This window comes from Cheilinus undulatus, linkage group 7 (assembly GCF_018320785.1).
Source record: "Cheilinus undulatus linkage group 7, ASM1832078v1, whole genome shotgun sequence".
Classification (NCBI taxonomy): domain Eukaryota; kingdom Metazoa; phylum Chordata; class Actinopteri; order Labriformes; family Labridae; genus Cheilinus; species Cheilinus undulatus.
In genome coordinates, this window is record NC_054871.1 from 48047960 (window position 1) to 48072434 (window position 24475).

At 39.1% G+C, this 24475-nt stretch overlaps 1 protein-coding gene across 13 annotated transcripts in view; it reads right to left on the minus strand.

Annotated features, from left to right (window-relative positions):
* fryl (furry homolog, like) overlaps positions 1–24475 on the minus strand; it is a 161686-nt gene that overhangs the window by 73541 nt on the left and 63670 nt on the right. For all 13 annotated transcript variants that reach the window (XM_041790918.1, XM_041790915.1, XM_041790921.1 and 10 more), the window contains 6 exons: positions 12989–13197; positions 9190–9243; positions 6816–6955; positions 6591–6687; positions 4593–4672; positions 92–172 (listed from right to left, as the gene is read on the minus strand). In XM_041790918.1, the coding sequence (XP_041646852.1) occupies positions 92–172; positions 4593–4672; positions 6591–6687; positions 6816–6955; positions 9190–9243; positions 12989–13108 (572 nt within the window). In that variant the 5' untranslated portion in view covers positions 13109–13197. The remainder of the gene's footprint in view (positions 1–91; positions 173–4592; positions 4673–6590; positions 6688–6815; positions 6956–9189; positions 9244–12988; positions 13198–24475) is intronic.

Below are 24475 nucleotides of genomic sequence, written 5' to 3' on the forward strand. Positions count from 1 at the left end.
TGAACATGGAGTGTAAACACTTAGAAAAACTCCCCAAAAGGAGATTTACAGGTGACAAAAGATTGGTCAGTGTAAAGCTATGTTTGCTTACTTTGACTGTGTAAGGACACCAATGACCTCGGCATAAAGGTCTGCAATGATATGAACATTGCCAGTGTTGGGGCCACAGTACCTGTAAGAAAACACCAAATTTAAGACAAATAAGTGAAAAAAACAACAGAGAAACTTTGCATTAAAAAGCTGAAGTAATTTGTTACACAGCCGTTAATAACCATAGGTTGAATATCCATTAATTAAACCCTCATATCAGATAGTGTGAAGTTGTTCTGCTAAATTAGCGGAACTATTATGATGACTTCCTTATGCAACTCAAATTGCAACATGTTTCTTGCTCCGCCATGAATTTCAGCTGCTTTTTGTGCATCAAGACATAAGACAAATCTTGCAGTAGATAAACATTTGCTCAAAGTTGAACAATGCAAAACTTAACTTTTATATATTGGGCCCAAAATCAGGCCTAGAATTGTCTAGTGTGTAGTCAGTGTAAGTCTAGATGAAGCACACATAAAAGAAAAGACCTGTGTACATACTAGTACATACTAGATTGGACTTAACAACAGACAGGTGTTAAGACTCCTCTCCCCATCAAGCCAATCATCCGTACGATGGAATTGATCTCCCCCTGGTGTGTGGCGCACCATGCAGGAAAGGGGTCATACAGACGACTCATAATACCGGAGATATACCTGCTGTTGCATCTTGCAGTCAAGCATGTTCATGTTCTGGTGTAATTGTAAACATGCTTTTATGACGTGTTACTGGAGGAAACCTCTTGAGGGCACACTAGAGCACTCAGGCTGTTCATGATATGGGATGTAAACTACAAACACGGAGACACCCAAAGAAGTTACTAGGATGTTAACTCTGAGATTAAACTCCTTCTCTCTGTAACATCAATTAGGCCTGGGCGATATGGCCAAAAAATCTAATCCCCGATTTTCTTTCAATAAATTCGATTTACGATTTTAAACGATTTTTCTTATCCTTATTTAAAAAACACATATAAATGAAAGTAAAAGCATGTTTTTCTTTTATTTTTTAATTAAATGTAACAAATACCAACTGGATTTTCCTCTTGGGTAAGAACAAGCTGTAATTTGGTCTCAAATATGCACCTTTTTACTGCAAGGAGAGTTTACATCAACACAGACAGGCTGCAGTTATTTGCAGAAACCTGTGATGGCATACAGAATTCATGTCTGAGCATAACATGAAAAATGTTTTTTACTATTATTATTTCTGTATGTTCAATATTGTGTTACTGCTTCTATAGTTTTAGGTTTCACTTCTGAAATGCTGAGGTGAGTCAAGCGACGATTGACTACACCTTATTTCCTATTGGGGGCTTTCACAATAAAAGCCCTTAATAAATATCAACAGCTACAGACTTTAATTGTGAAGGAAGTTTTGGAAGTAGCGTTTTTATCATTGTTCAACTAAGTTTCTGCAGCTGTACCGGCGACTTTCTGCAAAGTGCATTGTTTACAGCTTCATCTCTTCATACATCTCTGTGTCGTTTACCACCACAGCTCGTTTCTAACACTGGACATGGATTTATTAAGCGATTCAGGAGTTTAAACACACTTCAAAGTGTTGTTTTTGTGGAATCATTGCAGCGCTGTGCGAAAAACAAACTGAGGCGGCCCAACTTGTGTTAAGTCCCTAAACAGACCGACACATACGCTCTGCAAAGCGAACACGGTCCTTATTATTACTGGTTACTTGATACTGGTTTACTGCCAAGTGACTACTAGATTTTAGTGCTACTGGCTGCTTTGAGTATGTGTTTGATGGATGTAGAGCTTTTGTCAATTCCGTAGTGAGACACACTTTCGCCACTCAACTGCATGTCTTTGAGATGTTGACACACGTTTGTCATGCTGCTTCCTTTAGTTGTCAGCTTTTAAACAAATATTGCAGTGTGCTGTGGTGTGTTCATGGTCTGAAGCTGCAAACCTGAACCAGGTCCAAACAGCTGACGAAAATATACAGTTCTTATGGGACGAAACTCAGCATTTCCGCGGTAGCCGTGCTGTGGTTTGTGTGTCTCTGTGTTGAAGGAGGGGGAGGGTCTAAACTACGGGAACCCCAGGGGGGAGAGAAAGAGGAGCGCAGAGGAATATCACAAAATCTAGATTTTTATTTTTTAATCCGCCCTAACAAAAAAAAAATCAGATTTATCGATAAAACCGATATATTGCACAGGCCTAACATCAATAATTAAAAGTAGCATCAGATCAGCTCAGACTGATGACCGGTGGTCAGAACACACTTGGGGCTTTTCCATTCCATGAAGCGGCTCGGCTCTTTCTGGTCTGACTCGGCACAGCAGCCCAGCGCAGCAGGAGATTTGCTTTTACACCAGTTTTATCATGCAGTGATAAAAACGTATCCCCCCAGGATGAAAATTTATCAGAAGGTGGGATATCAGAAGCAGAAGGGGCAAAATCCCTCCCGATAAATTGTACCCTGCCAACTGCTTTGACGCTGATGAGGCACTTGGAGGCAGGGCCACCTAGATGGGCCCTGCTCTAGAGCAGGACCATCCTGGGCGAGGCTTAGTGCGGCCTGGTGTGGCCAAACTGGCAGTGAAAAAGTAAATCAGCACAGCTTTGTTTGGCTTGGCGCAGCCAAAAGTCATGGTGGAAAAGTCCCAACTGTTGGCACTTATTTTATACAACATTTTCCTCCACGCAGACATAAGACTCCTAGTGAATCAGTTTAATGAGTGATCTTGTTATCTGGTGACTTTCAATTGACTGCATTCATTGATGTCATTGATACAAGAGCTGATGAAAACAGAAAGAAATCAGTCTCTTCAAAATACCCGGATCGGCTTGTATTTAATGAAAAACTAAACAAATATAAACAGGATATACTCAGATTAAAGTTGCTAGTTTACGCAGTCACTTTTTGAACTGTAACACTGACCTTATTTTTATCAGCCTTTGGCTGTATCTAAAATAGGGCTGGCAATTAATCAAAAATTAGAATAAATCGCAACATGGCCCGCTGCAATTTTTAAATCACAAAAGGTGCAATGTATCTTTAACTTGAAAATACTAGTTCTAAAACTTTTTTTTGCAGCAGAGATGTTATGCACTACATATCATGCAACCATTTAAGAGCCATTTTTTTCCAATTAGTCTGCAGAAAATCCTATTTTCTTCATTTTTTTATGTTTTTTTAATATAATATGAGAATAAAATAAAAATTATCACTCCCTTCAATACAAGAATTCATATCCGATTTGCAATACAAGTCAAAATCATCACTATAAATTCTTTTTCAAAACTGTTTAATCTATTGCGACAATCATACCTTTTGCACATTCGACTCTATCTCCAAGCAATACATGTTTACATTTTAATACCTGTTGCAGTAAAACCAGTGATCACAAATTCGCAGTGTTATTCTTACATTTATTATTCTTTTTCAACTATCTGACACTATTTTATATACTGCTTGTAAATATGTTTATATCTCTTAGTTACTTAATTTGTCATTTAAGGTCAAGTTTTGAATGTTTATTTACTTTCTATTTAATGTGTATTATATTTTCTTCTGCTGATTACATGTCGATTTCAAGCTGCTGTAACACCGAAATCAATCTGTCTGTCTGTCTGTCTATCAAAGTCACAACTTTTAATCTACTGAGACTTTAAATGTTTGGTGAAAATAAGTTTTCTGTTAAATTCTACTATTGTTTTCTATCCCCAGCTATTGTCATGGATATTTACAAGAGTGAGTGTGTGGTTTTAGACACAGCCTTTATCTGTTATCAGCTGGTCAGACGGACATGTTTGCCTCTGTGTGGGGACAATAACACATCACAAAGATGTGGAGTCATGTGAACTTGGTTTATCAGTTTGTCTCTGCTGCTGTGATGATCCTCACACCTCCACACTGTCTCTACCACACGTTTTCTGCACTTCTAGTCCCTGACACATTGGTTTTTGAAGATGTTCAGTCCATGTACTTGTACTTCATAGCAAGTGTATCTCCAGTCTTGGACACAAAACAACAGCAAACTGCACAACTTTATGGGCACTTTTGCACTTAAATATTTGCACAATATACTTTGTGAACAGGACCTTGAGACGGAGCAGATAATGGAGGCAAAATATGTGTAATTCATGGTGCTATTTGCTGCAGCAATCCATTCTTAGTAAACCATATTGTTTCTTCCTCAAATATCACTCAAACAGTAGTCAGAAGTGCAGCTGCAGGCCAGTAGTAAACTGCACCATGTCATCTCTATTGTTTTGTTAGTATTTTTTTTCTTTAACTGCATGCATTCTGCTGAAGATTTGGAGATAAAAGCAGCTGGGAAAAGAGCTGATCCTGCTTTGATTTGCTAAGCTCTTCCTAATCAATTCAACATTTATACATATACATCAAGACACCCCTGGCAAAGCTGTAAAGCCAGACAATCTGAAAACAAGAAATGGGTGGCATACTACTGAAAAACCAAACCAAAGTCAAAGAGTGCACATACATTCAGTATTTGGTGTGTGTCAATGTTTACTCACCCCTCTTTGTGTTTAAAGTGCTTGAATGCCAGATTCAGAACTTCATGTACTAAAACATCTGGCACTGGATGAAGAGGAATCTGTGACGTACAAACAGAATCATAGGTTTTATTACAAGCACTGATAGCCTTCATTCTTTCTCTCTTGCTACCATTCATGGCCCTCCCTTTAGGAGCAGAGCCAAGGACAACTTAGCTCTGGTCTCCAGGGTTTGGCTTTTAGTTCACAATGTTGCCTGGATTTGGACGGTCTACTTTAGAAACCCTCTCAGTAGAAAGTTGGTCTGTTGCCATTGTGTTTATTTACTGTGGTCCCCTGTGGGGATAGACTTCACTGAAAAACACAGCTATTCATTTCTCTAGCACACAAGATAAATAGATAAACAGAACAAACCTATGAAATAATAGTGTAATCTTTTAACTCAGCAAATTAGTAGAAAGGCAATAAAAAAGGAAAGTAAAGCCAACTCCTTATTGGGGTTAAACGACGCTCTGGTCGAACATCTGAATGACTGCTGGCAATAAAATAAGGACAAAGACTTAAATAAATGTAGGAACTACACTATCCCACCTTGAATTAAATCAACAGTCTCAATAATGAGAGATCATACATCTATTTAATAAGTGCAAAAACAAGTGAGTCACAAGTAATTATAACAAAACATCATACAAACAGTAACACATGTATACTGACAAATTCATAAAGCATATTGTGCTTGTACCACTCCAGAATCTCACACTTAAATACTTGGTAGATGTTTGGATAAAATGTCAAGATAAGGTCAAGCCACTCGTCTATGTACACATACAGTAGCCACACTACCCATAAAACCTAACAGGTACCCTACATCTGGAGTATAAGCCAGGCTTTTTATACCTGTGTTTTCACATAAAGTTGGCTGTGTTCTATATACCAGTGCTTCTGATTTACCAGCATTAAAAGCTAAGACATTCACCGCCATGGCTGCAAGTGCAGCTGCCATCATCAAACATCGCAGGCAACGTACCTATGTCAAAAATATGACCTATTCAGTAAATATCGTAAGAAGGTGATTCGTTGTGCAAACGTTATAGAGAAGCAAATCAGGCCGGCTATATCAGTTTCGGGCATTCAGATACCAAATGGTAATCTTTAATGCTTTGTGTGGATGCACCATAATGTCTACTCCAGCAAAAATAAGCAGAAAGTCAATCTCATTGCAAGGCAATACATTATAATGCACTTTACACCCTGTGAACACTTAAAATCTCAGGTGGGGACTCTAACTCAGTGGATAACTTCACTCATGGTGCAAATGGGTCTGTCACATCTGATATAACAACAATCCACCAAATACATGAGCAAAAGAACCCCAGCAAGGATCACTGTATAACAGACAACATCCAAACACTACTTAACACATAAAACACATCTAAACACTCTGCCCAAGCACAGGATGGGAAACTTCACCAGATTTGAAACAGCACTGGGCAAATCCTAGATCAGTTGACTCTACAGAGAGGAACTAACACTGGTGGATCAACATTGTCAAATCGCTCTAACACTGAAGACCATTTCCCTCAGAATGGAGTCAAATTGCGAGTTGAAAAACAACTCTGAATTGTTTAATCCTGAGGTATCAACACTCCTGTTTTTGCGGTTTGGGGATGTAATGTGGAGTCATTCTCTCTCTGTGTGCTACTGTGTAGTCAACAGAAGTGAAAAGGTACAGGTGTATTGCACTCAAGTAAAAGTTAAAGTGATTTCAAAATGTACTAAAAAAGTACAAGTACCCTCAAAAACTACTCAATTACAGTAATCCGATAATAAAGTCAGCATGGCAGAACCTGATGGATACAGTCTAAAAGAGCTACACAGCTGCTCTTTGTTTAAACTTTTGTTCCTTCTGGGAGACCCCCAAAAACAGATCGAATCTAATTGACCAGTTTTACTTATACCCCAGAGACCAGATTTTTTTTTTTTTAACTAAGCATGAAATTACAGTGTTGGATAACTCACCTGTTTTAAAACTTCCACTGAAACTAAACAAAAAATGAAGTCTATGGCTAAGTCTCTCCGCTCCAAAAGGTAATCTTTATCCCGGTGCTGTTCATCCCTGCAAAACAAGAGAAAGAGAGAGCAATTTTCCACAGAGTTCTTAAAAGTTGATACAATATGAAGAAGTAAATGCAACGCCATGAGGGAGGCTAAGACAGGTGAGTTCTAGGACAAAGACAATCTCACCCTTTGGACTTGGTGCTGGAGCGAGGCCTGTACTCGTACGACTCGTCTTCAGTGCCACTCTGCCGCCGGTACCAGTCGAACAGTGTGCGCAGTAAGGAGGGCAAACAGTGTTCTGCTATTGAGCTCATAGAGCTTATTAACTGGGGAAAAAGACAAACAAAAGATTAGCGTCCTCAAAATAGTCAATACTTTATAACTTTGACACCACATGATTTCAACAACATAGTCTGCTATTTTACAAAATCTACTTACACTGTCTATCTAACATGAGTATGATGTTAATGTTTCAGCGTAAGAAATGTTCAGCAATGTTTTTGGTACCTAAACATCTACATGATCTGATGCCCCTTTTTTGCATCTTAAAAACCCTCAAAAGTAAAGTTCATGTCCCCTACAAATAGAACTGGGTATCATTTGATACCAGGGCTACACTGATCATTTTTATACACTGCCAGTGCCTAAACGGGGCCTGATTCCACACTTTTGAGAGAAAAAAAGCTGCTGAAAGTTGATGGGAGAATAAAAGCTGCAGAGGTGTCATAAATGATCGGCAGGAATATCTTTAAAAGATTCCAGCAGAACTTAAGACAAGAAAATCAAACCGCTGTGACTTCTTTTAGAGGCTCAAACAAAATTCATAGGGTGGCGTTGCGTATGAGACAAACAACTCAGTAAATGTGTCAGTCAAAATAGTTAGCCTAGTTCCTTGATAGGAAAGAACAAGGAAAGCAGAGACATTATTCCAGACAGAGAAACAATCTAAAGCCATCGATGCTTGGCTGAAATAAAGTAAGAGCACATAAATCACACATATTCCATAATGTCTTTCGTTCTTTTCATTTGGAGTGGCGGGGGTTCGCATTTGGATGGCAAGGTACTGAAACAAAGTAGCAATATCTGTGCTATAATTCGGTGTAGTAGGTTTTTTTTCATCCTCACATTTTCTGAATTTAATCATCTTTGGGGGCCTGGATGGGGAGCTTTGGAGGCTGCCAGCTAATGATCACTAATATAGAAGTTTAAAATTGCAAATGCACTAATGCTTGGTGCAGCTTTCTTCTTCTTTTGTTATTTACTGACAGCTTGCAAACAGTCACCCTCCAGTGGCAGTGTTGAATTACAACCAGGCGCCGGTAGAATTAACCTAAAATATATGAATATATTAAAAGACTCTGTAAAGTGAAAATCTATATTAAAGTTTGTTGTATGACAGGTCACTGTGTTATGAACCCTTGGTTCAGATTTCAGTCAAATAAAATATTTATAACATTAAAAAGTTTATAAAATTAAGCTTCAAAATCATATTCTAGCATATCAACTGTGTTAAGACACAAATTTTGGATTTCATTTTCCAGGGTGTTTAAGATGAGACAACAATTCAAGACCATCTGAATATTTGAAAAGTCATGTCCCATCCCTAGTATTTATTTCTAAAACAAAATCATACAACAATAATAGAACATGTCAAATGCTGCCTGTGTTTGTTAAATAACTGAGTAGCACATAGAATGAGTATTGATCACAAATTTTCTCACCTAAAGGGTGACACATTACCACTATTGATTGAAACTTGTTGTTTGGTGTTGGATGACGGCATATAGCTGCTAAACTATTGAACAGCAACACAATACATACATAAGGCTCTCTGTTTATCTGTAAGACTAACTAGCTGACCTGTTAACACTCAAACATCAATAATGATGTAAAATTGTGGCTTTTTAACCTCAAACTACACATAATCTACTGCTACTGATCTACAATGATTTCAGTGTTGCCTGGTGGTGGAGCAGTGTTCAAGTTAGGGATAAATACAGAAAAGAATAAATCAGCACTTTAGGAAGTAATGATTATAGAGAATTGTTTTAGATGATACATAAAACATGAGGTGAGGGGGTCAGTATGCATAAGCTATTGATGCGTGTGTAAGTGGGAGAGTGTGTAAGGTCCAGTGCAGCGGGATGAGGGAGGTGGATGATGGATGCGAGGCAGGAGAGTTATGCAACTGCTCCCTCTGCCCTTATGGCATGGGGCAGATTCACTCGAGCACCCAATGCTGATTTACTGCTGAGGATGACACAGCGATTCTACACTCTCACTTTTGGCCTCTCCATACCCATTTTCTCTCCCTCACTCACAAAGGGACGGCTGGATCTATAGCACCAGATCCTCGCTGGCTTTGTGTTGTGCTGAACAAAGCATTCTGCAGCAGGCAGCCCTATTGTAAAGAGTTCTGCACCAGCTAAATATGAGGGACAGACGGGCCAGTGAGTGGGTGGAGCTGGGGGAATCAAATACTGCACTCACATTTACACGGGGGAGGAGAGGATGGGAAAATCAGAGTATTATAGAAACACACCCATAGCTCAGTACTGACCTGGTCAAACTGTGCATCTTCTCCTCTCTGGAGGGACCGGGACAGAGGTTTCTCCTGAAAAAGAGAGGGGAAAAATCGTGTTACAAACCCAGCAGGGACACCAATTATTTTGTATTTACAATGTCAGAGTTGGTCAGCAAGTGAGAGACAACAGGACTGATATCTGACTATGATCAAAGCTGAAAAAGAGCAATGTAAGATTCATATAACTACACTGCCAGGAGCATATATGTAGATCTGTGGCCTGTTCCACCAGCTGCACATTCTATCTAAGCTATGGTGCACTCAACCTCACTTAAACTAGTGAAGTTGTGTCATTATTTGGTACCACAGAAATTAAATAAGAACACGTAACATCCCAAATAACTAGGACTGGGTTCAAAGAATTCAGATCAATTCCTTTTTTGAAATTATGATTTCGATTGATATAATCCAAAGATCAATATATTAAGATATGCCTTTTCCTTCTCCCGGTGGCTCCTCATGCTTCCAGTCTTGGACATGTGTCAGTCATGCAGCTTGAAATTTGACCTGCATGCGCCTCCAAAAGCCTTTAGACTCTGATTCCAGGTTTGTTTTCCAAATTTTATGGACTTTAAACCTTGTAGGAGTTAGGAGTAAGATTTAGGACCTGTGTCCACAGCTGGCAGGGCTACTTATCAATAAAAAAGACAATGTTGACCAGTAATTTTTATCCATCAGCATTTCAAGTGTAAAAACATTCTCCATGTCAGCCATTTTAGTCAACAGCTGAAACCAAAGCTGTACACTACAGGCCCTAAAGGTCTGCAACACTTTAAATACAAGTAAAGCATAAACTCCACTGTAAGTCATAACCTGCAAAGATACATTTTAACAAGCTGGTGCAACCAAGTGCAGAGTAATAAATGGTTTTGATTTCTAATTTTCAACAGTGTCAATGTTGGAAAACTGATGTCAACTTCACTGACAAGACAGTGGCACCTATGCATTGGTTTAGCATTGGTATTAGCTGATACCATCCCCGGTGACAGACATCAATATACCTAACTGCTAATTCTGAAAAGAGGTTTTAAGAGGTTAAGCAGAAGTCAGCAACTGGAAAACTGTGATGTTTTCCAGTTGCTGACTTTTCATGAGAGAAAGTGAGCAGTGTAATAAGCTCAGATCCAATGAAGGAATAACAACATTGGTATTGGTATCATCTTGATAACACAAATGGTGCATCCCAACTTGAATTTTTCAGAAAAATACAGAGCTGCCACCACTTCCCTGAGCTCCCCAAAGTTCATGGTAATGTGTGAGTTCTCCTCAGACACGACCAAACTGTCAACATAATAGCTGGCTCTAGGGGAATAAAAGTTAAAAGGTTTTTTTTTTTTTTTTTTGAGAAAACAAAGTTGTGTTAAAGATTTGCAGCCTGTGACTTTTGCAACATAGCCACTGTCTGCTCCGCAGTTTATCTGAAGTCTTTGGACTCTAAAAGCAGCAGAAAGATTTTAAGATTTACTATCATCATAGACATATGTGGCTGAGCTACAAACATGTTGCAATGTGAGTTGCACAAGCAAGCAGCAAAAGAAGTCCAGCCAGAAGGGAGCAAGAAATAGAAGAAAAGTTTTACACCATCTGATACGAGACGAAGGGCCTCAATAGATAGATGTGTTATTTGATACTGTTGCTGTGGTCTCTGTGTCCCTGTTATCTCTAAACATAACCCAGCTGATGACAGTCCAACAATGAGTCCTTCCTCACGTTGGGTTTATACAGTCATTACATAGAGGAATTAAAAACATGTACTATATATTTACACAGAATTTATTTTTCATAATTTTGAGCTTTTTGTTGTATTTTAGAAATATATAGACTAAAAGAAGTAATATGAATTAATTACATTTAAATTAGGAATAACGCTGCAACCTTCTTTCAAAAAATCTTCAGTGAATAAAAATACTGAAATATGTTTATCAAATACTGGGTTATTTCTATTGATATAATGACATAATTATACACTTTCCTCCTTGTAGTAATTTACATTAATATTGCTATTACTTTAGTTGAAAACACTTTCAGTTATTCCAAATATTTAACATGGATTGTCAGAATCTGTGCAGGATTTGGGTGGGATTGGAAAGTGCACGCTTGGAGAGAGGGTGGCAATGGTCAGACATCCATCAGGAGTGGTCAGGATTAAGAAAAGAGTTCCCAGTAGTCTTACTCTCATGTAAAATACTCACATTTATGTAAACACTAGTCCTCTGCAGTGAAACAAGATGAATCATTTGCCACTGTTGTTTAAAATGATTGCAAAAAGGAACAGTTAAATTGATTTATTTTTAGTTGTGCATAAGGCTCAGCAATTAATCAGAAATTAGATTTAATCACAAGGAGTGAACCATAATTTCATATTGTAGAAAGTGCTATTTCTTTGATCTGAAATGTGCCAAAATACCAGTTAAATTCCATTTTTGCTGCAGAGATTTGCTCTACACCAGGGGTCATCAACTAAATTTGTACAAGGGCCAGCTTTTTCCTAGACAGGCACTTTGGGGGCCAAACTTTCAAATAAAGAATTTCTTTTTTAATGGCCTAATTAACATATTTTTGTTCAAATATTTAATTTTCTTTTCAATGTACGTAATGTTCAGGCTCTAATAGTGAGATCAGTCCCCATATGGCAGCCAGCCAAAAGGGGGCGATTGAGATATTTTAGCTGAATATTTCTGTGACTATAATGTTGTCTGTCACTGGGTTGGACACCAACAGGCTATGTAGTTATAATTGGAAAAAGTCAAGCAGGAAAATTGCACTCCTAAAACACCTGAAACCAAAAGTTGCCCCCTAAAAGGCTTTTTTTTCTCAAGAATGGACTAATAAATGTGTGTTTATACATGCATCATATTTGCTAGTAATGGCTGACAGGTGGATTTTTCTGAAATGAACAGCCAAGTCATTTCTGATGAAATTTTTTCCCATTTCAATAGTTTTTTTAGTTGTTTTAATAGCTTTTAGGATTTTCTTAGATAAAAAATACCACAACATATGTTTTTCTGCACATGTTTTGAATTTGACAATGTTCTGGAGGCTGGATAGGAAGATGTGGAGGGCCTGATGTGGCCCCCTGGCCGTCAGTTGATGATCACTGCTCTACACATTTTACAAACATTTAAGTGTCAATTTTCTGGAAAAGTTAGCAAAATTTTCTACTTCCCTCATTTTTTCCTCAATCAAAAAGGGAATGACATAAAATTGATCATTCTCTTCAAATCAGCAATTTATACAAATTTGTAATACAAGTCAAAATGATTGCAATTCAAAATCATTGAGTCCTAGTTATGTACACGTTGTTTACCCATGTTTGTGCATGTGTATAAACAACCATACTGGGCTTAAGCCCACTTCTTCCAGCCATACCAGGGCCAAGGAGGCGTACCATGCTTGGGCACAGTATGAACTGTCCAATGTAGGTGCACCCTGACAACTACCATTGTCCTTTTTATATCTAAGAAGAAAAAGTCTATTAAAGTCATAAGTCAGATCCCTCAGCCCTTCCCTTATGTGAAAGAGAAGAACTAAGCTAAACAAAGGAGCTTACTGGAGTCAAATGACCATCAATCTTTCAATCATTCGTGTGGCTCATGTGCCTCACCCGTCTGTTTCCTTAAAAAACCTTTCAGCTTTTCCTGAGCAGCTAAAGGCACAGCGGTTAGTTGCAAAAGAGACGGGGTTATCTCAGCAGAGTGCTTCACATCACGTGTTGCGTATTGAATTTCATTTCCTGTGTTTCTTGACGCCTGCTCTCACCCCCCCGTGGACTCACCAGCGGTTCAGCCATCACCATCTCGATCTTCTTCTCCGCCAGCACAGCAAACTCAGCAAATAGACTCTTGATGACAAACTCCCCCGGCTTGAGCTCGGGGTCGATGGTGATGCTCGACATGGCGGCGATGCTGTGTTTCTCCCACGAGAGGGGAGTCACCGAGGAGGGGGCACGGCGTCTACTCACGCTGCTGCTGACTGGGGCAGAAGCTGCAGGGAGAGCAGAGGGTAGAGGTTAGGAAATAATACAGTGGGAGGCAAAGCAGCAGGGTCAAAACCAGAACAGCACTGTGGTGAAGAATGCCATGTCATGCTACACTTCTTATCCAAACAGGAGGAGAAACATTTCCTAAAGAGGCAAATCGACTCAACTGGGCAGAGCTAAGCCAAAGAGATACACTAGTGCTGACCAGAGCAAATATACAGCTTCCATTTGATTCAGGATCAAGATCATAAACCTGTTCCTGAAACGCTCTTTCTGCTGCAGTAGCCTCATGGCTCAAAACAAACATTAATGATCAGAATCTATGTTAAATTTGAACTTTTAAATGTCAGAATCTCTCTTTGTTGAGACATACACAGCCTGTACCAATTATCATAGATAGCTGTAAATAGCACTAGATCAGGGGTGAGCAAGTGGCGGATTCGGGGTCACATGTGGACCCCCTTCTGACTCAAACAGACACTCAAGTACATTTTTTTTTAATGTAAACATGGGGACAAAATAAGTAAAATCTGCTATAAATATGAGTAATAATCGTTTTTCTAAAACTCCTGTGTAAAGCATTAATAAAAACACTAGAAAAATATTTAAATTAAAGAAAAATATACTTTAAAAACCTTGAGTTCATTGCAGTTAAGAAGTAGTTTTTTTAATGAAATGTTGGCATGTCATAAATTGTGCTGAAAGCTGTATATATTTGTTAATTTTGTACAACAGTAAGTCATAAAAATTGTCTTATTGAGAGTGTAATACAATTAATAACACTTCAGCCCGTTGTTGGTGGAAAAATCAAGTAACAGTGGTCCAAACTAGCCCATCCCTGCACTAGATGGAACAAACATGAAATCGCACTTCTGTCTTTTAAAAACCGAGGTTCCAACCCTGAGCCGTGACCTTTTTGAACCGTTACATCCTGAATCTCACACAGGTTAAGAATTTCAATAGCAGCAGCATGTTGCTATTGAAATGTGGGACTGTAATGCTATAAAATCCAGCAGTCCTGCTGCAACTGATGAGCAGGTTGAGAATTCAACTACCTTCAACAAGCAAAAACACACGAGGTAAAAGGCCAGAGGACTCACAGATAGTCAGAGCAGATGGTCGATCTCATGACACAGAGAAAAGGAAAATGCCCTCTTTTCACATTACCCATTTAGATCCAACTGCATCACATTTTCTTGCATTCTGAGTAGCTGTAGCAAACAAGAACAGTTTCTTCATCATTTTACTGTACCTTTAAAGAAACATTTCAAAAGCTGACACTATGTAAATGATAAACTTACACAGCAGGACAACTGAAGACAGTTAGATGATGGTGGAAATGATGATGACAGTGAAACTGCTGGACTAAACATCCACAGAGCTCCTTCAGCTGTGTTTAAGAGGATTCCTGAATCATCTAAGGTCACCAAGGGAGGCTCTACCTCTCTGCACATTTACATGTGGCTCAGCTCATTTGGTCATCCTATTCAAATGGTCTAAGCAAATCTTAAGTTTCAAGGTTTCTGTCTTTAGGAAAAGGCTCAATGAAAGAGACATGACCTTGAAAAAGAAGTTCTGTTGTCAATGTAGGATGTAGGGTCAATACTACATTTAGACACAATGCATGTCAAAATCTCAATATTTTAATACTTTTTTAATACCATGTGTTTTAAAATGATTTCATATATTTTTTTTATGATCAACAGTATAAAAAAAAAGTTTAAAAACTTTATAAAATAACTAGAGTTGCACAATATCATTGGCATATCTGTGTCTGCAGATATCAGCAGATAAAGTCAAATGTTGGTATTGGTAGATATGAACATTTTTGCTGATATTTACAACATCAACATTGATCTGCTATACATATCAACAGTATATATCATATAGCAGCCTTAAGGCCTTGTCCACACGGAGACGAAAACGATATATTTCTGTTTCATTTCATCACAGGATCGTTTCAGGAAATGTCTGCGTAAGCAGGGAACCACTGAAAATAACTGAAAACGCTGTAGTTTATATGCAAAGACTGCAAGTGGTGCTGTAAGGCTGCCACGGAAATGTACCAAAAGAGAGAAGAAGATTACAGAAAACTCCCCAAAACTTTCTCCTGGTTGCCCTTCTTGGTTGTTCTCTGTGGGGGATTTAAGAATATCTGGTGTATGCTATTCTCTATGACCATATGTTGTTCGTTGTTTGTGGTAAAGTAAGCATCAGATTTTGACCCATGCGTGCGGCTTAAGTGGGCTACGTGATGTTTGACATAATCGTTTTGAGAAAGATGCGTTTGGCTGTCCACACGGAGACGAAATGGTAAGCGTTAACAGATTTGTTCACTCTGTGACCTGGTTACGTAAAGTAGCGTTTATGACTTCTCAAAATGCAGTTTCTGTGAAGATGAAATGCCGGTACTACAAAAAACATTTGTGTTTACTCCTGAATTCGTCTCTGTGTGCACAGGGCAAAATATCTGCAAATGTGTAACTGCCAGGTCAGGTATGAAAGCATATGACAGTTCAGGACTTAACTGCTTCAACCTTGGTCCTGTAATGCTCTGGCCTCCTGATGGCCATCCTCCAAGCCTGCAGCACACTATGCCCCATCCTCTCAGCTTGTCGCCCCTGGCATCTGGACCAGCCTACCAGGTCCTGGGCACCTAGTATGTGGTGAGCTTGATCAGGCCCAGGAAAGCATGCATAAAAGTGCAGTTGCCATTCTCATACTAGGCAGCATATTAGGCACCCTTCCCATCCCTACTTTCCTTAGCACGCTAGCATTACAACTGTACCATCAAGCATAGGTGGTTGGCTTGGGCCCCATACACTCAAGAAGGCCCACTATGAGCTCTGGACATTTTGGAGACCCAAAAATAAAAATACTACCAGACTGTCTACTTCCCTGCTCTTCTCGATGCTCTGCTTGACTTAGTGCCAATCCCATTTCTACCCCTTGGCCCTCGTCTTAGCCCTTCCCCTTAGTTTTACGCATTCACGTCAGGTGAAGGGGCATCCCAATTCTCTTTTAGATTGAGGGCTAAGGGCTAAGGGCCAAGGGCTACATAGCAAAGATTTTGAAACAAAGATTTTTCAGGACCACCAAGGGGTATGAGGAATTTCCCACCATGCACTGTGTGCACTCCTGAAATGGTACAACAGCGAAGGAGGAGCATAAATGTAAACATTTTTTGGCATTTATAAATCATTAAAGAAAATACACCATTCAATTGTAGCACTTTGCACATTTTTTAATGGATAAGGAGTTGAAATATACAGAAACACAAACTAAACCACCTCAAAAGTGAAGTAACTTTTTGTCTGAGTTATTATTTTAAAAACTGCACGATCATTAACATGACACTGTAGTCCAGACACTCACCGCTCAGAGCCGGGTTTCTGTCTTCAAAGACAAAAAGGTTTCATAAGACTCAATACTGGTCATAAGATTTATGTTCCAGCTGGGACACAACTTCCAGTCCAGTTCACAATGGTTCCAGTACAGCCAGTAGTGAACTGACCCTTTACCTCATTCCCTCCCAGGAAAAGTCTTGTTCTGTTTCTTCCTGGTTGTCACAGAAACACTCGTGCATTCTCGATACAATGAACACAACTGAGGAGCAAAAGTGCAGGAAGGCATCGGATTTTCAGCTGAGGAAAGGCAGATCTGAAGCTCTTTGGTGTTACATAAATGTGCTCAAGTTGTGACATAATACTGATGAAAAAATATGGGCTTTTATCAGCTGATTCTCTGAGAAATCTTCTGATCAATTTGGTTCTAAATGTTCACATACAGCGCTAACCTTTCATTCACTCTTTCCCAACAAAGAACCCAGGGAGTGTGCCAGGCTTTAAAAACTATTTAACATGACCAAACTTAGTAGTTAAAGTTACCATGTGATGCACTCAGGCCTGAAAAGACTTTATCCTATGTGCTGACGTTGTGAGAGAAATGTCTGTAAATTTGATCGTTCTTTTTATTTGAGATGCACTGATGCAGAGAATATCAGTGCCACCTGACATCCCCTCTGTTACCAAACATCACCTCCCTGGAAAATAAGGTATCGTACAGCAGAGTCAGAAGCCAGAGACGCACACAAGTCATTTCTTGAAAGTCCAAGTCAAGTGTCAAGTCTCATCTAGTTGTAATGAGTGTTCTTTGATCAGTTTCTGGCATTTAGTCTGTTCAGACCACTGCATCGTTACATCTAAGGAATTCAAAGCATGTACTGTATTATCATCATCATCGGTGGGGTTGCCATTTTTGATATTGTCTGTGGCAGGCTGGCCATGGCATGCTCATGCGTATGATTACATATGCCGATAGGCGAAAGACTCACAGGGTGACAGGAGATCATGATAGAAAATTTAAAACCAAAGACTGACTCAGGATATGGGGCTCGTGCACTGAGTCGAGACTCAAGTCTTTTGCATGCAAGTCCAAGTCGCTGATGTGTCCGTCATAAGTGTAACTCTAGTGCTCATCTCCGTCAGAAACCCATATGTTAATCTGTTGTGTTGCATGAATTTAAGGCTGTATGATCTTCTATAACTGCAGACAAAGAGAGGGAATTCTTTATTTGGCACAAGAAGTCATTTAATGGATGAACTGATGTTTTTTCATGATCAAATGTGAGAGAAATCTTGGTAGTTTGAGAGTTTTACAGAGTATCTGAGAAGGAAAAATCAGCAACTCATCATTTACCATTATACTTATGATGCTGATCATGTAAGGTAGGGCTCAGTGAAGCATCATTTTACAATCCCAACTGCAATGTGCACATGCACAACACGAGACATGAGTCATATGACCTGAATCACGTCATGCTGCCAATCATGTTATTTGATGCAGACCAGAACTGCATATTTTTCTTGCTTTTATTATTTATTCAAAGTTAATAAAACTCTGATATCACCAGCAGCAGTCAGAGAACTGAGCAGTATGCATGCAGAGTCTGAGTGTCCCTTAAATGCACACTGAGGCTACAGAGAAACTACCACAGTCACAGATACACCGGCATGAAGCTCGAAGCAGACGGTGAATTATGCAATGTGGATCTTAAGAGAGAGTACTTCATTTTCAGCAGCACCTTGTCTTTGTGCGCATTAATATTGTGGTCACATACACGCTGCAGTGTTGGACAGTCACAGCAGGCAGCTGCAGATAGTGAAGTTACACTCATGGGATTTATCATGTAGACTAAACATAACTCTGACATTGTGAGTAATGGTTGGTGATGTTTAAACAACAAGTTTACTAGTAAAGTTTATCCTGTGAAGAAACAGGAAACTCTTCCCACTTTTGCCCTCTCCTTCTCTGTGTGTGCATCAGAGCTGCTGTCAGAAGGCCGGATCATGTGTGATGTAAGAAGGGGGTTTTGATTTCCAGTCTGAAATGACCCAATGACCTAAATAAGACAAAAAAGTGATGTAAAAACTGCAGTCATCATGCATAAAGAGGATGCTGCATTTTGCAATATTTACCAGAAAGGAAACAAACAATGCAACACCATTTTTCAGTATCCTTCAGCCCTAAAGTAGGGTAAATGCTTAAGTTAGATGTTATGTCCAATATGGTGTCAAAATTCTTCATATTTTTTGACACTGTGTGTGTTGAAATTATAATAAAGTACCAAAACTTAAAGAGACTCATCAATGTCATAAGACAGTTTGACAGAAAAGGAATGAATCCATGAAGGATGAAGGCACACTCTTCAACACTGTCTAAACTGCACAGGTATGTTGGAAGTTATTACAAAGGTGTGCATGAAAAGTTAAGAGATTAGACGTGCTGAATGAGAAAATATTGCTTGCTTATTATAAAAAACGTCTCTTTGCCAAAAAATTCTGACTTTTGCAATCTGTTTTTAGAAAAGGTTGCACTGCAATAACAATCAAAGTGTGATTTATTTATTTATTTTGTAGACCTGACAGCAATTCATGTTGGAATCAATTTGATTTAAATGCACCAAATGTTTCCATTTTGTCTTCTGTGTAATACCTCACAATTCCATGATTTCCTCTTAAGTGTGAACTTGATTATAGACCAGAGGTTGTCCAACAGGTCACATTTTTGTCCCAATAATACATCTCTTCTCTGGCTGACAAATGTCAAAAGGGTTGATATTGGTCGATACAGATGTTAAACTAATGCATGTGGTGCATCCCTACTCTTTAATCCTACAAACTATCTTTTAAAGACCCTGTAAAGTGATAACACATCTATATTTAGGCTTGCTGTGTGACCGGCCAGTGTTTTCTGAGCCACCAGACCGAATTTCAGTTAAAAAGAAGAAAAAAATCATAGTTTATAAAATTAAGCAACAAAATCATGAAAAATGAGGCAGAATTATCAGCTCCATGATGGTGTGGGTGTGTCGGTTGAATGAGACAAAGCTGCGCCCACTCACTGGAAATACAATCCTCTCAGATTTTAGAAGTGGACAACCTGACTGATGAAATCATCTGTCTGCTCTATTGGTCAGCTGTCTAAGTCAGAAAAACAATCACATTTATGTCATGGCACAGTTTGGAGCTAAATAGACTGTTTTATTGTCTCACCCTGTATTCCTAATATGTCATGTTCTAAGTTATGTAAAGTCTCTCCCATTTATGAGATGTCATCGATGTTAAGTTGCCAAAGAAAACACTCCATTTCCTGAAGTTGCTCATCAAAATAAAAGTCTTCAGTGATGCTTGGATGTTTTTATAGTGACGGACTTGGCAGGAATACACCATATCTATGAACAGATTCTTTATTAAACCTAAGCATTGCAATGCTAACAGACAGGAGGGATTAAACTGTTTCTGCCTGTAGAGAGACAGCCACAGACTGCTTCTTTGTATCATCCAGGACTAAAGACAAGTGAAACATGGATTAAAACACACCTTCAGCAGGTAAGATGTTTGTTCCTGCTATATCTGGTAAAAACTAGACAAGCACTCCAGCACTTAGCTTGCTGACCTTACGGTGACCTTATGGTCAGAGTGCAGCCAGAGAAGAGATAAAGTCACTTTTCTGGCTCAAATCTCTCTGTAATGATGCACTATATCAGTTTTTCCCAACCATTATTCCTTGGAGCCTGGGGAGTCCTGGACCTCAGGGTGGGAACCAATGATTTAAATGATCCATTGCCCGCTGCACTAAACAGCATTTAGCTGGCTGTTCACTTTTAATAAAGGCAGTGAAATCACCCAACAACAGACCACTTGACTAAGTTGAACAGCTCTGTGATTTTGATATCATTACAGCATTAGAGGGGCGGGGTAATGCCCCACTGGGGGCCAGTGACGTCGCCATTTCACAAATTTGCCCAGCCCATATTAAGCCCAATAGATCTCAGTGTTTTCACATGTTTGCAGCAACCATGTTCCAACAAATCTAGTGTATAACGGCACAAATTTTGGATTTAACTTACAGGGTCTTTAAAAAATGTCTTATTGGTCCAAAATGCAAGAAAACACATTAAAAAAAACCCACAATCGCAGAGTTCAAGAAAATGTGATTGTGATAACACAGAATCAATTCACTTCAAAGTAAATCATTCTGTTTAGTGATTTTTAATTCAACTAGTGCTAAATTTGGTCTGTAATGTGTCAAAATAACTATATTACTATAACAAACATCCATTTTTGTAACATTTTAAATCTACATAAAAATAAATCAGACATTTTCAGTAAGCTGAAGGCCTCAATTGTTCTATTTCCCCCAAAAAACCTAAAACAAAACACAATAAAGCAAAATTCATAAACTGCATAAACTCTTTTAATAATTCTCTAGTTAGAGGTCATTTCAGAGAGCACATAGGAGTCAACTCAGGCAGCATAGCAGTGAGTGTTAGCTGTGCTGCGGTCATGTTGTCCAGCAGCACAGAGAGCCTTTCAAGCATTTCCCTCTTTGTTTACTGTGCTTCACTAACACCCCCAATGATGTCACATAGCCAGCTCTTAATAGCCAATCAGTGCTGAGTGCTCTACCCCCTCCATCCTTCTTCTCTCTCCCACCCTGGGCCAGCTGAATCGTTGACTGGTTCACACAAATGAATACCCCAACACTGTACTCTCCCAGTTAACGATAAAAAAAAAACAAGGCATCCTTTCTGGGTTAAGTGCTCGCATCGCTCCTCCCTCGCTCTCTTTCTCTACTCAGGACATGCCGGTTGTTTGTTTGCATTGCCAGTCCCTCCAAAACTAACCCCGCTGCATCATTATTTGTGAATGATCTAAAGAAAGATGAGGCTGCTTACACTCTTCTCACTGCTTCAACCAGAAACCAAAGCTCTAGTGACCCACTTGTGGCACAAAGATCAGGCTTTCCTTTTCATTCAAATCAAAATGCAAAATAACCGGGCAAACTTTGTCATGCTGAAGGAAAAACAAAGCTGGGTACGCAAATAAACATTTCTAGTTGAAGCTACCTCAGAAATTCAACATTTAGACTCATCTGTCAACTTAAATTTAATCAGTTGATGTCATTTCTTCTGTCTTTGTGCAGAAGTATTTACAAAGAACAGGGAAGGAGCAACAGCACGGGGATAAACTTTACAAACCAAGTCAAAACGACACTTCTGTCTTCAGCATTCACAAGGTTTTAGCCTGGGACATTTTTTTCTGCACAGGTCTCCTCTCCAAAACAGACAAGACAACAAGACAATGAAACAAAAAAATATAATGGTGTCAGTCCCGTGCTTTTGGCAAGATTTACAGCACTGGGATGCTCATAGGGGCTGTCCATATGTAGACAAGTTTAGGAGCATCTGCATAGTAGTTTTTTTTTTTTCCACAGTATTTGTATAAACAGAAACAAAAGAAAACAATTCAACCAATAAAAAAACTGTAATTTACCCCCCCCCCCCCCCCCCAAAAAAAAGGAAAAAACAAGAACTCAGCACATCCCAGAAAAACATTGACCAAATCTTATGGCCACATACACAGCAAATTCTCCTTGACAAAAAACACCATAATAATAATAATAATAGTAATATATGTATATGTACACACATATATATATACACACACAAACATACATTCATTAAAAGAATCATTACAGACAAACATGCAAAGCAAATGGTTTACAACCAACACATACTATTTTACACCATTAACCCTCAGGCATCACTTTAATTTACCACCCTTTAAAGCCATTATGGACAAAAATGTCCACTTCCAAAAACTGCTATAACAACTTAACAGATTAATTTTTTTTCTGCTTTTTTGTAGTTCTTTTAATGAAGAAATGTCATCAAGTTCTAAAAAAATTGGCGCCTTAGCAGCATTCACAATAATCTCTTCCGCCATAATTGCACAGGCCTCTTGTTGCTGCTTGCTTATGTCACGACTCTGCCACGCCTGAAAGTACTGTCCCTGGTCGCTGATTGGTCCTGTCACTTTTAGACGGGAGGTTTGCAAGAAGGATTCGCCAGTGAGAAACAAGGAAAGGGTGTATCCATCTGCTTTGCAAGGTTAGAGGTCGACCGTTGTGTCCTCACTAACCGGAAACCAGCTGCTCAACTCAAAAATCAAGTGAGAATAGGCTTGAAAGCTCAGAGTGTATACTCGGCTACTGATTAAAGGCCGGGTGCAAGATGCAGGGTTTTAATTTATTTAATTATGAGAAAATTTACCTCTTTGTTGTTTCAATAATTGCAGCCTGGACACATGAGCGTCAGAAGAAGACAGGAGGGTTTGATGCGTTCGGTTCGCTTTAGTTTTTTTTGACAATTCATGCAGTCTGTGATCCCTCATCATTAAGTGTGTGACCTTTTTTTCAGTCATACAAATATCAACTGAAATCAAAAAACGTAAAGATTGTGAAAGACTGACTGTAAAAAGTTTACAAATGGCATCTTATATCACTGCATCACTGCCTTGTTAGTGTTTATTCACACTCTCTTTCTCTCCCTGGGGTTATGACCTCTTGGCAGTGTTAATTTCATTGACTAAAACTATGACTAAAAATGTTGGTTGACAGCCTTTTTTCCCCCATGACAAAAACTAGACTAAGACTAAAAAAATAGATCTGTGATGACTAAAACTGATAAAAAGTCAGTTTAGTTCTAGTCAGGATGACTAAAACTAGACTAAAGTGTAAGGAAGTTTTTGTTGGACATTCAAAATCCATGATATTTCTCCACCATGGATAAATCTGTCAAAAACAATGCATCTGTAGCTATTCTGCCTCTCAGCTGTAGGAAGCAGGGACCCAGGTTTGGCATGGTGCAGAGAACACACTACCATGATTTGGTACCAGATTTAGGCAAGAAAATAAATGCTAGGACTAAAAGTAATGACTAAAATGTGAGGACTTTTTATAAACCAAAACTAGACTAAGATGTTTTTGAGTTTTCGTCAACTAAAACTAGACTAAAAATAGACTAACCAAATGGGCTCTACTCAGCAGAGAGTTAAAAAGGCCATGCTCTCCCAGTTCTGCTTTAGCTCTGGTGGTAGGGTGGAAGGTTTAGTACCAAAACCAGAGTCCTGATCACACATGTTCAAGGTGCAACTCCCATTCCTGGTGCTATACAGCATGTGCTTTCCCTAATGTTCTGTCACTTAATTTTCTGGCTCTCCTAAGCTCTTCTACCAAAGGTAAAAAGCACAAAAATCATGCTTCAACATGCATGCTTTTTCAGTGCTTCTCAGCTGGATTTTACTAGCTTTATCAAACTGTCTCTCATAATAAGTGATGACTTCTCAAAAAGTTCTGCTAATGAGCCAAACATCCAGCGTGAATGCTGAAAGACTCTGGCTGATAAAGAAATTGCAAGGTCAACTGACAGAATTGGTGCAGTCCGTACCAGATTCATCTCAGATGTTGCCAGGATGGAGCCATGAAATTTTCAGTTAGAAATGTTGTTGCCCTGATTAAAAAAAAAGAAAAAGGTATATTCTCAATTCTGCACATACGTTTCATGGTTTCTGATTTGCCATTTGTTCCTCACAGTTGTTCTTCCTCCATAAAATCTCAGTCTTCTGCCAAAATACAATATCTGTTGTCTGCCGTCCAAGATCACTCTGGTATGTTTAAAGTGAGAAATTCATAACGGCTTAGACAGTCAGAAAAGACACTACAGTTTCCAAACAAATATCAAGCTGCTGCTCCAGTGCTGTATCAGAAAATGTTTTGTTCTGAAAAGGCCAGAGAGCCCCGCTCTGCAACAGTGCACGACTGTGCTTAAAAAACAGATTGCACAACTATCAGAGCAGTGACTCCACCTTGTCACAGTCAGAATAAAGCTCTCCCACACGCCTGCTCACTTCCCAGTCAGGACGACCAGAAACAACAACA